The sequence below is a fragment of the Bos indicus x Bos taurus genome, chromosome 16 (genome assembly GCF_003369695.1).
Source record: "Bos indicus x Bos taurus breed Angus x Brahman F1 hybrid chromosome 16, Bos_hybrid_MaternalHap_v2.0, whole genome shotgun sequence".
Taxonomy (NCBI): domain Eukaryota; kingdom Metazoa; phylum Chordata; class Mammalia; order Artiodactyla; family Bovidae; genus Bos; species Bos indicus x Bos taurus.
Genome location: NC_040091.1, coordinates 78,648,365 through 78,663,449, shown reverse-complemented (window position 1 = coordinate 78,663,449; position 15,085 = coordinate 78,648,365). Strand labels below are relative to the sequence as shown.

Below are 15,085 nucleotides of genomic sequence, written 5' to 3'. Positions count from 1 at the left end.
CAGGGAGGGAGCTAACTTCTCTCCTGCAGCGTGGGCTGGACTGAGTGACCCACTTACAAAGAAAACAGTGCTGATGGTGGAAATGGAAACTTGACAAGGAGGGACGTGACTTTAATGAACCAAGTGATCACGTGGACACCGTCAGTGACGAGCCGTGTTCATGTCCCGCGCTCCCTGATGCGAAGTGATGAGGCGTGAAACCACCTCTGTGACGTTCTTCTCTGAAAGCCCACACACCAAATCTCATCACGAGACACAGGAGACAAACCCCAATTCAGGGATGCTGGATAGAACAAAACTGGGAGACTGTAAAGAAAGCCTGTGGTGTAGTCAATATTAATAATCCACCAACGTCACTTTCCTGTTGTTGACGAAAGGGCCATAATTATGACAGTAAGATGTTAACACTGGGGAACTGGACAAAGTTGTGCTATCTTTGGGATTGCTCTGTAAACTAAGATTATTCCACAATACAGTTTATTTCAAAAATGAATACACACAAAATTAGATGAGGGTACAAACTTCCAGTTAGTCATAAGATAATAAGTAGTAGGGATGAAACATACAACATGGTAATTAACACGGCTGCATGGTACATATGAAAGCTGTCAAGGTAAATCCAGAGAGTTCTCATCGCAAGGGAAAATGCTTCTTCTACTCCCTCAACGCCGCATCTCTATGAGGTGACGGAGGCTCGCTAGGCCTACTGCGATCCTTCCGTGCCGTGTGTAAGCCGGACCGTGATGTTTCGCACCCTAACCTTACTCCATGCTTTGTGTCAGTTAGAGCTCAGTAAAACTGGGAATGAGCAAATGAATAGGTGAATAACTGTGGACAGAAATACATGCATTTAAAATAAGAATCTATCAATTCGTACAGATAATACAGATGACAGACTGATAAACAGATGAGCTCAGATTTGCTTACAGTACCCTAACTAACAAACGTGGAAGAAATGATGGAGCTAGAGAATTACCATTTTGTAGCCACCATAGTAATAGTAACTAAAGTAGGTGTCATCCATAAATGCTAAATCTAGGATGCAGGGAAACGCTGAAGAGGAACAGGGTATTTACAGTCTCAAAGTGTCTCCTCTCAAATTACTACAAAAGGAAAAATAATAACCACGCAGTCAAAAAAATCAAACAATATCTTAACCAACTGATCAAAATTATTTTCATCTAATAGGGGCAAATGGCTATCGTGTGCCTCTGGATACAGTCTTGTAAGAAGTATACACCTTACGTCGTATTTCAGTCTTAAAAAGCATAGCTTAACCTATCTGCAAGGAAATGCCAGTAAAAATATCAAATTGAAGGATATTCTATGAAAATGCCCTGTGTTCTTCAAAAATGTTAAGGTCACAAAAAAGAAAAGCCGAGGGACTGTTCCAGATTCAAAACGAAAAAGATACACAATTAAATCTATTATATGATCTCAGACTAGATCCCAGTTCAGGAAACAGCATAAAGTATCGATACAATTGGGGTGACTGACAAAACTGAACACAGCTCCAAGTCCGATCAAGCACAGTGCTGACATTAAGTCGCCTGTCCTGTGTCAGTGGGTAGCTTTGTTCTTAGGAAACGTACACAGCAATATTCAGGGGTGAAGGGCCATGATGTGTGCAACCTTGTTTCAAATGTTTCAGAAAAATGTATACACATATGTATTTGTGTGTGCAACATGTAACACAAGGGCACACATGCAAGCACATGAAATGTTATAAAATGTTACCACAAGGGCCCAGGGTTCCTGCAGACAATCCTTGCAACTGTTTCTAAGTCTGAAATATTTCAAAATAAATGTCCTTAACTTAGCAAGTTATATTAAGTCCACAGCAATCCAAATCTTTGTAGGGTCTTGTGTCCAAATGCACAAGACTGATTTACAAAGCTGTTAAATCTGATTTTTACAGTCCTCTTAGACAAAGATTAAAATCACGGTATTAGGTTATCTAACTCATATATAAGTTACTTCAGATCAAATCATCTTTATAAAATATTCCTTGGAGAAAAAAAACTCATGGTACCACCTCTGAATTTTTAAAATGTTTAAATATACACGTACATGTGGAAGTTTATGAGCGCCAACTACTTACTATTTTCACCAACCTTTCAAGTCCCTTACATTTACTACATGCAAACTGAGCATCGCTTTCGTAACAGAATTTAGGAGCCACTCACCCAAACTTTCAGTTTTGCAGACACAGGAGAGAAGGCCCAGGGTAGTGGAGGGCCCGGGAAGGGCAGTGGCAGGACTCTCCTGACCAAGACCAGGCCCACTTCCCACAGCACTCGGGACAAGCTCCTTAAGAGAATGAACACTGGACTTCACGTCGCTGGTCCTAACCCTTAGAGATTGTTGAAATAGGGCTGCCAGATTTTGCAAAGAAAAATACAAGCTGCTCATGCAACTTACACCAAAAATTACTTATCTAATTCACACTTTAGAATCAAAAGGAGTAGCAGAAGCCAAAAGAGAAACTTGAAAGAAAATAAAGAAAATAACATCAGCAACCTGTTTAATCAAAATATTTTCCTAGGACACTATTTAAAACGCCTCCCTCTTAAAGCACCACCCAGTCCAACAATCAGAAATAGATGGTCAGATGATGGTCTAATAATCTACTGAAATGGCTTTGGAATTAAAATTCTGGTCTAACACTAATAATATACAAGTATCCCTCAACAGAGCATGTATTTTACCCAGAAGATAGCTATAGAAAGAAGCTTCATAAAATTAACGCTACTGAACATCTGAGCAGAGAATCGCTGGACAGGACAGGAGATCAGACAGTCCCCATCCAGCAGCCCAGGCTCCGTCCATGGCGGGAAGCGACAGATCCCAGGGTTGGGCACCTGGGCTTCTGCCTTGCGAGCACGAGCTGAGGGGGCAAAGGGCACGGCGGCCTCTTACCAATGGTACAGCAAGGAGAAAGAGCAAACCACTCGACCTCTCTTCGCTAAAAGGAGAAAAGGGTGAAGATTTTGCTTTGCAAGAATGAAAATCAAGAATAAAGTGATTCTCTTTCTAGCCATACAGTTCAAATGCTGAAACTCCCACTACTAGGTTAAGAGAGCAAGACTCCCTAACCTTGTCTGTGCTTGGCCATGTGTTTCTTCATGACACCTGTGCAGTAAGACGTGTGAAATGAACAGCTTCCCACACATCTTAACAATGAGAACAAGGGTAAAACTCATTTGAAAATGAAGGTGTTGAACCTAACACACGGCACAAATCAATCTATGAAGCAGAAACAGACTCTCAGACACAGAGAACTGACCTGAGGCTGCCAAGGGGACGGGGGGCGGAGGGGTGGACTAGGGGCCTGGGGTTAGCAGATGCGGACTATCACACGCAGGATGGGGAGGAACGAGGTCCTCCTGCACAGCACAGGGGGCTGAAGATGCAAGACCCTGTGATAAACCATAACAGAAAATAATAGAAAAAGCATGTACATGTGTATGACTGAGTCACTTTGCTGTACAGCAAAATTTAACACAACACTATAAATCAACTATACTTCAGTAAAAAATTAAACATACAAAATAAAAGGGAAGAAAAGGAAATGAAGGCACAAACGCTCTGTTCGTGCTGAATGAAAATGAGCAGTAAGCCAGATGCTTAAGTGAACCGCACTGGTTCATTCGTTCACTTGCTCAACAAATCCTGGTTGTGAAGTGTGTATGTGCAATTCCATGGGAAGTCAGAGTGGTGGATCAGCTGTGTATGGATTCCATACAGTTTGCCTTTCTTAAAGGTTAGTGAAGGGCAGGAAAGCTCGGCGTGCTGCAGTTCATGGGGTCACAGAGTCAGACAGGACTTAGCGACCGAACAACAACTCCATCTACAGCTGACTGGAACACAGACAGCATTTTTTTCCATTGAAACAACGTTTACTGCATCCTCTGTGATCATATAAACCCATGTAGCTCATAACATGTGTGCAACACTACAGCACTGAGCCATTGTAGGTGATAAACAGGTCTCCATGAAGCTCTGTGACTCAGGATGGTGCTGAACCTGATTTCTGATCACAGCCAGAAGCAAAACAGCAGACAGGAGGAGATCTGTCTCCAAGGCAAGGGTTTCTACCCTGAGGGAAGAAGACATCGAGGAGGGCGGTAAGGGAAAGGGCTGGGGACCCGGTGGGGGCCGGGCTGGGGAAGGCAGCGAGTGGGTCCACCTCCACGGGGGAAAGGTCAGCCACGGGAGCAAGAGGGCGAGAGCGGGCCAGCGTGATCCCAACACCAAATTCAGGCAAAGCTGCTGGTCTTCGGCAGAACCTTCCTAGCAAGGCTGGTTACACACAAACCAGCTCTCCCTTCCCCTCCTGTTACAGAGCATCAGTGGCCAGCAGCCTTTGTCCAAAATGAAGACAAGTGCAGCATAATAATGAAGAGACTCAAAACAACCCAAATGGAAAATAAAGTCTCTGAATAACAGAACTTCTTATACCTCAACTGAAATGCTGGACAGTAAGTTTCAAGGGCTCTCCCTGTAACACATTTTAGGAAGTGTAAGATATACTATATTGCAGGAAATACACTTTAGGTTTCAGTACACAACAAACACACAAGTCTTCAGAGAAGAAACCTCTAAGAGCCTGTTTAAGAATTTTTAAAGAATAAATCCACATCAGTGTTTCTTTTTCCTTCACAGAATAACCATGTTACAGCTTACAATTCCCGGAATAATTTTAGAGGCTGGTCTTATTACAAGTCATTATAAGGCTGATACATTGGAAACTGTTTTCTTATTTCATAACTCTACCAAACAAAGGCAGAACCATTATTTTTGCCAAAAGAACCTCAGAAATTGAGCTCTAATCATTAACAATCTTTCCTAAATACCATCATCTGGTTAACCTCCATTCTGCACTTCTACTTACCTGGCATTTACGGCAAGGCTTCCTAGGGTACAGTTAAGATCACCAAAAATAGTCTGATGAACATACCTATGACCATTTCCCCAAACAGCACACACCTGTGAACACAGGCTCTCATAAAGGCACTTTTTTCCCCTTAGGAACATGTACGTACCTTTTGACCTCCTAGCGTTTCCACTGCGTGATGGTCTTTCAATTTCTGTTCTTGTTCCATTATATCCTTCAAATGTTCATTTACCTTAAAATATAAAAACATTAATTTTAATTTATAGTCAAATATAATAAAAAAAAATAACACGTACCTTAAAATGCCTGTGTTCAGGTCTCTGATGTCAAATACCAGTGCCACTCAAATGAACAGAACCTCATTTTCCCAACCAGAAAAAAGTATTTTACAGTATTCACAGGTGTTTTGTTTGAAATCCTAAAATTCATTCATTACTTTACCAAATACTTGTTGAGTACCTGCTACATGTCAGGGGCCAGCTGGAGTGCTCGGGAAAAAAGGTGCTTGACGACTCCAGTTTTGATGCCGTTGTTTGGTCGCTCAGTCGTGCCTGACTCTCTGCGACCCCACGGACGGCAGCGCACCAGCCTTCCCTGTCCTTCACTAGCTCCTGGAGTTTGCTCAGACTCATGTCCACTGAATTGATGATGCCATCCAACCATGTCATCCTCTGCTGCCCTCTTCTCCTTTTGCTTAGGAAACAAGACAGCTATTTTTCTGTAAAAATGTTCACAATCTCTTTTAGGACTAATAAGTGAAAACTATTTTCCTTAAAATTAATGTTTTCATTATCAGTAGAAAACACTTTGTTTGGATTGAATTCTTAACCTGTGATTTCCTAGGCATGTCCCTGGATCATGAGTGGGGTTTAGTGTGGTCACAGGTCACAGTTAAAATACATGAAAAGCTTTGTATACAGGAACTTCTCAGGGAGAAGGTCTAACTTATCAGATTGTTCAAACAGCCTATAATTCAAGATAACTAAGAAACAATCTGTTGAGTGCATAAAGTATTTCTTGAGAATAGTTTAGATAATTTTGGATTTTGAGTTACTCATGTTACGGTCATTCCAACAACAATAAATAAATGCTCAAATTGACTAATAATGGCAATCTAGAAAATATGAATGCCGTTATCAACCATTGTAAACTAAATCAATAATTTAAAAAATTCTATTGCTTGAAAATTCAGTTCTGTGCTTAAAAAAAAGGACTGAATCATTTTAATTTATGGTAACTTGGTCCCATCACTTCATGGGAAATAGAAGGGGAAACAGTGGAAACAGTGTCAGACTTTATTTTTGGGGGCTCCAAAATCACTGCAGCTGGCGATTGCAGCCATGAAATTAAAAGACGCTTACTCCTTGGAAGGAAAGTCATGAACAACCTAGATAGTATAATGATGAAAAGCAGAGATATTACTTTGTCAACAAAGGTCTATCTAGTCAAGGCTATGGTTTTTCCAGTGGTCATGTACGGATGTGAGAGTTGGACTGTGAAGAAAGCTGAGCGCCAAAGAATCGATGCTTTTGAACTATGGTGTTGGAGAACACTCCTGAGAGTCCCTTGGACTGCAAGGAGATCCAACCAGTCCATCCTAAAGGAGATCAATCCTGGGTGTTCATTGGTAGGACTGATTCTGAAGCTGAAACTCTAGTACTTTGGCCACCTCATGCAAAGAGCTGACTCGTTGGAAAAGACCCTGATGCTGGGAGGGATTGGGGGCAGAAGGAGAAGGGGACGACAGGATGAGATGGCTGGATGGCATCACTGACTCAATGGACATGAGTCTGAGTGAACTCTGGGAGTTGGTGACGGACAGGGAGGCCTGGCGTGCTGTGATTCATGGGGTCACAAAGAGTTGGACATGATTGAGCGACTGAACGGAACTGAAACTTAGTTAACAGTTACTAACAGTCTTTTCTACCCGTGACTCTACCCGAGGCATTACAAGGAATTAACAACACACAGACTTGTTTTGGTGTGTGAGGCTGCTGCATGCCAGATCTCAGAGCATCGACTCACTCAGCTGTGTAAAGTACTCTTCCTGAGAGACGGCAGAAGCAGAAATGAGCTAGCTCTGACTCAGAATCCCCCATTCACAAGCTAGGACGTTAATAATTTGTTGGTATCTGTGAGTCTTGGTTGCCAGTTTGATGGAAACCTACTCCATGCGTGGTCTGGGGGATGACGGCTCTGAGACGGTCCCCAGCGATCCTGGTGAGTGTGGGCAGGGCTGAAAATTTGCTTCAGACCCACCATGGGCGACGTGCTCGCTTCCATCAAGGGCATGAGCTCACTGCTGTCTGCACAGAGGTCAGGGTCCCAGCTTCCCAGGACCGGCAGAGCCACGGCCTCATCCAACTGCCTCGAGCCCCGGAAGCCAACGAGAGGCCAGCGAGGCCTGCAGGCCGACTCGGGTCTGCAACCTCACAGCTTCCTTTTCCTTCTCTAAGGCTCAGCTTTGTGGCACAAGCCTTTCTAACTACATTATTTATTTATGGTCTTACACGTCACTCCAGCAAACCTAAAAATCATCTAATTGGCAATATGAAAAACTTATTTCATTCCTGGATGCAAAAAATGTTTACGGAGCACCCACAGAGTATATTCCCTACTCAGGAGTGCTGTGAATTTTGTACTAATCTGATATCAACTAGGTTTATCATAAAATGTAGTGACAGATGTTGCAGAATACATAAAATCGCTTTCCACCATTTTAACCGTTTTTTTTTTTTTTTTTTTAAGTCTAAAGGGAATGGGAACTATTAAGTAAGACTGCATGACTTTAATTTTCACTTTGACTTAAAACAAAAGAATAATGGAGTCTGTCTTAGTCTGATCATGCTGCTACAACAAGAACACCAGAGGCAGGTGGCCTGTGAGCAACGGAAATGTATTTCTCGGGTTCTGGAGGCTGGGAAGTCCAAAGCGCCAGCAGACTGGGCCTGGCAAGTCTGGCCCCGCTTCCTCAGAAGGGGTGAGGGGCGCTCTTGGGTCTCTCATGAAGAGAGCAACCCTGTTCCCACATGAGGGCCAGCCTTCAGGACCTCCGAACACCAGCACACTGCGGGTCACGATGTCAGCGGACAGCTCTGTGGGAGCACAGACTTTCAGCACAAAGCGGGGAGGCACAGCGTCCACGGTTCTAAGACCGCTGCCACCCAGGGGAGCACCCACCTTGTTGATCCAGTACATGACAGCGTCCTCGATGTCGTAGGGCAGGTCTGTGGCCTGGAAGAAGGCCGAGTACTGCTGCGCGCAGGCGGCCACCTTCTCCACGCTGACCATCTCCACGGTGTAAGCCATCATGAGGGTGTCGATCATGGCCAGGTGAGCACTCTGGAGACAGACCGAGAACGACCTTTAGAATCACAATGAGGGACGGCTGCTTTTACACTGTTAAATGTTACTAACATTGCCCAACAAACAGGAGCGGAACTAAAGGTTATGAACAATAAGCCTTGCTAAGAGCATAAATGGTGCACACGGGCCAGGGGTGAACTCAGGCAACCCAGCCCCTTTATCACTCAGACGCTCACTGAGGGTCTCCGCTCAAGGTGCTCATCTTCTCCCACTCAGAGGAGGCTCCTTGTCCCGCTTTTCCTGGTTTTGAGAAGGTCACGATCAGTTACTCAACAAAACGACTGCAGACTTCAGCGTCATCTCTGAGCAAGCTCTCTCCTCTCATCCACAGGGAGCCGTGTACAGACTCCACTCCTGAACTGTCCCTAGAGTCTAGCCTCCTTGTCTGCTCACCTCCATTCCAGCTCAGACACCACCACTTCTCACCCCTGAACAAGGCCAATAACCCTCTGCTTTTCCTGGCTGCCGCTTCTTCCCCACCCTCTGCATCCACCATAGGACTGCTAGTCTTTCCTTTACTGCTGTTTCCCATGAGAGGTAGTTTCATACAGAAATGTTACACCATGGCGGGGAGCGCAGTGGGGGTGGGGGTTGGTTCTTAAAATTTCCCAACATTAGGAAGTTCCTAAAGTTGAAAGCACCCTGTTGCCCTCCTGTTCCCCAAGCAGTGTCCATGGTTTGGAACGTATTCTCACCAAACACTGTACTCCCCACAGCTCCGGGGTAGACACTCGCGCTGCCTTCTGCTCTGTGGCGCTGTAAACACACCACCACCCTGCATTTCTCCAGGGATGACGGTCACTGCGGGGCTGCTGGGCCCAAGGGCAACCGTGTGTGTGATCTGAGAAACAACCACGGATCTGCTTGCTGGAAGGGTGGGGCAGCTTCCTCCCCTCCCCAGAGTGTTGCCAAGGGTGCCTGTTTCCCCACATTTTTGGTCAATATTAGACATCATGCACTTTTTATCATCTGTTATCCAGTCTGGAAGTTAAAAACCTTCCCTTGTTCAGACTGCACATTTCTCTGATTAATGAGGATGGGCATATTTTCATACGTTTAGCAAATATTTGTATTTTTCCCTCAGAAAACTGCCCACTCATATCTCTGGCTTACATTTCTCTGTGAGATGGTCACCTTTCCTTCTTTATTTCTTGATTCGTAAGAGCTCATTATTTATTAGGTGTCATTTCATCATCAAATACCTTTTTCCAGCTTATCTTTGGACTTTCTACTTTATTTGGAATGTAATATTATATTAGGAACCAGAGATCAAATTGCCAACATCCGTTGCATCACAGAAAAAGCAAGAGAATTCCAGAAAAAACATCTACTTCTGCTACACTGAGTACGCTAAAGCCTTTGACTGTGTGGATCACAACAAACTGTGGAAAATTCTTCAAGAGATGAGAATACCAGACCACCTTATCTGCTTCCTGAGAAATCTGTATGCACATCCAGAAGCAACAGTTAGAACCAGACATGGAACAACAGACTGGTTTCAAACTGGGAAGAGTTATGTCAAGGATGAGTATTATCACTCTGCTTATTTAACTTATATGCAGAGTACATCATGAGAAACGCTTGACTGGATGAAGCATAGCTGGAATCAAGATTGCTGGGAGAAATATCAAGAATCTCAGATATTCAGATGACACCACCTTTATGGCAGAGAGCAAAGAGGAACTAAAGGGCCTCTTGAAGAAAGTGAAAGAGGAGAGTGAAAAAGCTGGGTTAAGACTCAACATTCAGAAAACTAAGACCATGGCATCTGGTCCCATCACTTCTTGGGAAACAGACGGGGAAACATGGAAGCAGTACTGGACTTTACTTCCTTGGGCTCAGAATCACCACAGGTGGCGACTGCAGCCATGAAATTAAAAGGCAATCACTCCTTGGAAGAAATGCCATGACCAGCCTACAAAGCATATTAAAAAGCAGAGACATGACTGTGCTGACAAAGGTCTAGTCTAAGCTCTGGTTTTCCCAGTAGTCATGTATGGGTGTGAGAGCTGGACCATAAAGAAAGCAGAGCACCAAAGAATTGATGCTTTTTGAACTGTGGTGTTGGAGAAGACTCTTGAGAGTCTCTTGGACTGCAGGGAAATCAAACCAGTCAATCCTAAAGGAAATCAATCCTGAATATTCATTGGAAAGACTGATCCTGAAGCTCCAATACTTTGACCATCTGATGTGAAGAAGTGACTCACTGGAAAAGACTCTGATGCTGGGAAAGATTGAAGGCGGGAGGAGAAGGGGACGACAGAGGATGAGATGGTTGGATGGCATCACTGACTCAATGGACATGAGTTTGAGCAAGCTCCGGGAGTTGGTAAAGGACAGGGAAGCCTGGCATGCTGCCATCCATGGAGTCGCAAAGAACTGGACATGACTGAGCAACTAAACTGACTGAATTGAATATTATATTGCAGAGAAGGTCTAAATATTGAATATTTACTTGGTAAAACCTGTTTATCTTAATGTTCTCCTCAATGACTGCAATTTCTCCCATGTTTACAAAAGGCTCCACACCCCCCAAGAATATAAGAATACTATACTTTTTTTTAATATTACCTTAAATCCTTGTGGAATGACTTCTGAAGATGTTATAAACTGGGGACTAGTTATGTTTCCAAATCAGAGATGCCATCTCATGCTCCCATAAAGTCGACCTCATCTTCTGCACCATAAAGTTTAAACTCCTTAAAAAGGGGAGCACGGTTTATTAGCTGGCCCCACCTATCAGTCCAGCTTCATAACCTGCATTTCCTTCCCCCGTCTGCACTCCCTTCAGAGCAGCCGTGGCAGAGGTCCGCTGTCCCCACGCCTGTTGCCCGGCTTCCCGCCCCCCACCACGTGCAGGCACGTCCTGCTCCTGGTCTCAGCGCCACCCTCTCTGACTCCCTTTCCAGCTGGTTCTTCCTACAGAGGGAGGATACCTCCCCGCAGAGTGCCGCTCACACTCGCATGAAATCCTGCTTCTCTTTCAGTTTGACTGAGATGTTACCGACACAGCGCACTGCGTGAGTTTAAGACTGGACACACGACCCTGTGAAACGATGAGCACAACAGATTCAGTGACACGTGCACTGTATCCTGACCTAATACCTGAAGTGGCCACAGGCCACGGCATCTTTACACGGCTCCTTGGACGAGGCTAGTGAGCAGCTGCCTGAGGACCACAGACTGGCTGGCTGCAGGATGGGCACTGGCTCCCTGGTGAGACAGTGAGACCCCGAGGGCAAGGGCATCTTCGGAGGTACCTTCGCATCCCCTGCACCAGACACAGCGCCTGGCAACAAACAGGGGCTGAAGGAAGGAAAGGAGCTCGTCTGCCGCTCACGTAAAGAGGGAAGCGTGAGCTCGACTCTGGACGTTAGGACGTAGCTTTGACTCGGAGGTGGGGACCAGGGCACTGAAAACTCAGCAGTGTTGACAGGAGGGCAGGGGCCTGTCCAAAGCTGCATGCTTGATAACGGCCATCAGAAAACCAGTGGTGACTCAGACGCTGTGCTGAGTGCTTTACTAACATATCAGTTCTTCCACTTCAAATCTGTTCTGAAATAAGACTGGAGATAACATACACCTTTTATAAACCTTAAAGCTCAGAAGGAAGCATCACTCATGCTCTTAACGTGAGGAAGCTGAAGCTCCGAAAAGTAAATGGTCTGTCCCAATCCGTGTGCTCCTTCTACTGTGTCACGCAGTTGGCAGAAACTAAGTCAGCTAGTTAGGCAAGAAAAATGTTCTGGAAATGATAAACAGACATCAAATGCAAGAAAGAAACGCAAGCATAACTGTTTGAACTTCAAGTCCTATTTTCACACACTCTGCCTCCCTTTCAGGCTGCTACTGTCCAGGGACCCTGGGTCTTCCTTCAGACTCAGGGGGACTCGGTGTCCACCCCGTGAGCCCTTCATGCAGGGATCTGCGTGTCCTCTCCACTCACCTGAGCCCCAGGGAGCAGGGCCTGTCTTCCCCACCTCTGCTCCCAGCACAAGGGTCAAGAGGAAAGCCTGAGTAGGAGGGTTAACAGCATTCTAAAGCGTAACTCTCCTGACCAAAATCTGGAAAACATCTTGAGAGCTATAAAACCATTCACGTCCTCTTCACTAAGACTGTTTCTCTTGGCAATTTATTCCACAGATAAGAGTTTAAGAGAGAAAAAAAGAGCTGCATGAATGAAACTGACTGTTAATCAATTATAGGAACAAGAAAGGAAGCAATGGTACAGCCACAATGTAGAATGCACGCTCTCCTAAGCTATTTAACAACAAGAGAAAATGTGCTCAACACAATACTGAGTGGAAGAGCAACACCACACTGTAATGATGTCCACAAGACATGCACGCACACGGGCAGACACACGTGTGTGCATACACATCTTGAATACGCCCGTAATATACATGAGACAGGAAGAGAAAGGAAAAGAATAAAAGTAAAACTTCTTAGAAATGACCTTGTAATAATATGCAGATCATTACACAGAAGGATAATCAGTAATGTATTTTCAGAACAAACTTCATCTCACTGATTACTTCAAACTACTCCTAAATTCAAGAACAAATTAAAAAAATATTCCACTACTTTGTTTACAGATATTTCCATAAGAGGTTCACCCACTTTTAAACTAAGAATCTTCAAATTTGAGCATGATTTTTTTTACCCCTTAACTTTATAATATGTGGAGAATTTAAAAATTATGTATAACAGAAACTGTATACACGATCAATCTAGAAAAGATCAACAGTGAAAAATAAACGGTAGGCTACAATCAATCCATCTGGACTGATTTATGTCTCTAAATTAAATACACAAATTCCATTTTTTACCCCAAGAATTAAGGTCAAATAGCAACAGCAGCAGCCAGCACTGAGTGGCACTCCAGACAGCGTTTCCTGCGGCGCTGTGAGACGCACTGTCCCCGAACCGGCACAGGTCAGAGTAGGGAACCGCCGGTGCGCGGTGAGAGCGCCAGGGGGCGCCCTGCAGTCTGGCTCAGCGCCCAGGCGCCCGCCCGCAGCCTGCGGACCTCTGGGCGCGGCTGGAGGAGGGGGCCACCAGGTGGCAGCACAGAGCCCGCCCAGGAGCAGCGGCAGAAAGGCTGGTTACGGAAGGAAAAGCAGGCGCTTCCTCCATCTCAGTGAAAGGCGAGGGAGGACAGGAGGCCCGGAGCTCACGGAGCCGCTACCAGCTTCCAGAGCTGGGTTACAGGGTCATGTTACCTCCGACCAGTGGAGTCTGGACAAAAATCAGTCACATGCATGTATCAGAAATGAAGGTTAAGGCTGCTAAATCAAGAGCACAGAAGTGCGGCTGCCGAGATGGTTATTAATGAGCCTCAAGATTATTGAGACCCAAGTTCTACTACTTCGTGGCTTTTGATATTCTTTTATCAGGTACAGATACAGGACTAAGAAGATATTTCCTGAACTGAACTCCGGCCCTGTGGCGCAGTAGCCAGGGCCTGGTGTCCACGTACCCTGCAGGGACAAGGGGGAGGGGGCAGACTTAACAGACTCACAGGCACACAGAGACCTGGAACGATGCCGCTCTCGAGATGGCACACAGCAGCATCCACACACTACACCAGGGTGTCAAAGTTAACTCCCATTCAGAAAATGACATTTTACACATTTATTTATATAAACAACTTTACCATAATTTTCATTTATCCTTAACTTACAGAGACACAAGGAAAACAGTACTTAAAACCCTACTGAGATACCACTTCCCACCAGGAAGGCTGTAATTAAAAAGTCAGATAATAGCAGCCGCCGGCAAGGACGTGGGGCTGCCGGGACGCCACACGCGCAGCCGCCCTGAGAGTGGCGGGCCAGGAGAGGGCAGCACAGGGCTCTCGCGGGCCCGGCAACCCCGCCCTTAGCAGAACGCCGAAAGGAATGAAGACGCGTCCACGCAAAAGCTCTACACAAAGATCCACATTAGCACTGTTTGTTGGAGAAGGAAATGGCGACCCACTCCAGTGTTCTTGCCTTGAGAATCCCAGGGACGGGGAAACCTGGTTGGGCTGCTGTCTATGGGGTCGCACAGAGTCGTACACGACTGATTCGACGCAGCAGCAGCAGCAGCAGCAGCATTGTTTGTAGTAGCCAAATGGCCATCAAGGGATGACTGGGTAAGCAAAAATGATACACCCATGATCTTCTGAATGGAGTGTGCCTTGGTAAAGACCAACAAACATGGGAGCCTGGTAAACAATGCTGAGTGAAATGTGCCAGGTACACGCGGCGCGCGTGCACACACACACACATTCTCTTACTCCATTTATATACAATGTCCAGAACGAACCACTACAGAGAGACACAGAGCAGGTCAGGGGTTGCTCAGTGCTGGGGGTGGGGAGACAGTGTTTCTTTCTGATGAACTGTTCTAACAGGGACTGTGGTCATGCCTCCACCACTGAGTACACCAAGCCAGTGCACGTATGCCTGGAATGCATGCACTGCACACTCTGTGTTAATCTCAGCTGCTACCCCCTAATCAAATTAACTTCTGATGCTTCCCTGCCTCCTTTCCAATGTAAACACCTCATAAATCACCTCAGCTCTGAGGCAGGCCGTTAGCCACATCCATGTGTTTGCAAACTGTCCTTAAAAGGACTTCAAGGTGAAGTGACACATTTTTCTAGACAGCCTCGTATTTTAGACATTGTTAAAAATGGAATTAAACATTTATTACCATGAGTTTGCTTTCTGTATAACTTTAAGTAGGAAATATTTATGTATGAACTGATGATAAAAATAAATATGCTAAATTAATTCTAGTTTCCTCCCACAGAGATTTACGTTCACTTTCTTAAGG

General features: G+C 45.1%; 1 protein-coding gene across 4 annotated transcripts in view; it reads right to left on the bottom strand.

Moving 5' to 3' along the window:
• CAMSAP2 (calmodulin regulated spectrin associated protein family member 2) overlaps positions 1 to 15,085 on the bottom strand; it is a 97,238-nt gene that overhangs the window by 29,279 nt on the left and 52,874 nt on the right. For all 4 annotated transcript variants that reach the window (XM_027565813.1, XM_027565815.1, XM_027565814.1 and 1 more), the window contains exons 3-4: positions 8,078 to 8,239; positions 5,046 to 5,129 (exon numbers count right to left, since the gene is read on the bottom strand). In XM_027565813.1, coding sequence (XP_027421614.1) covers positions 5,046 to 5,129; positions 8,078 to 8,239 — 246 coding nt within the window. The remainder of the gene's footprint in view (positions 1 to 5,045; positions 5,130 to 8,077; positions 8,240 to 15,085) is intronic.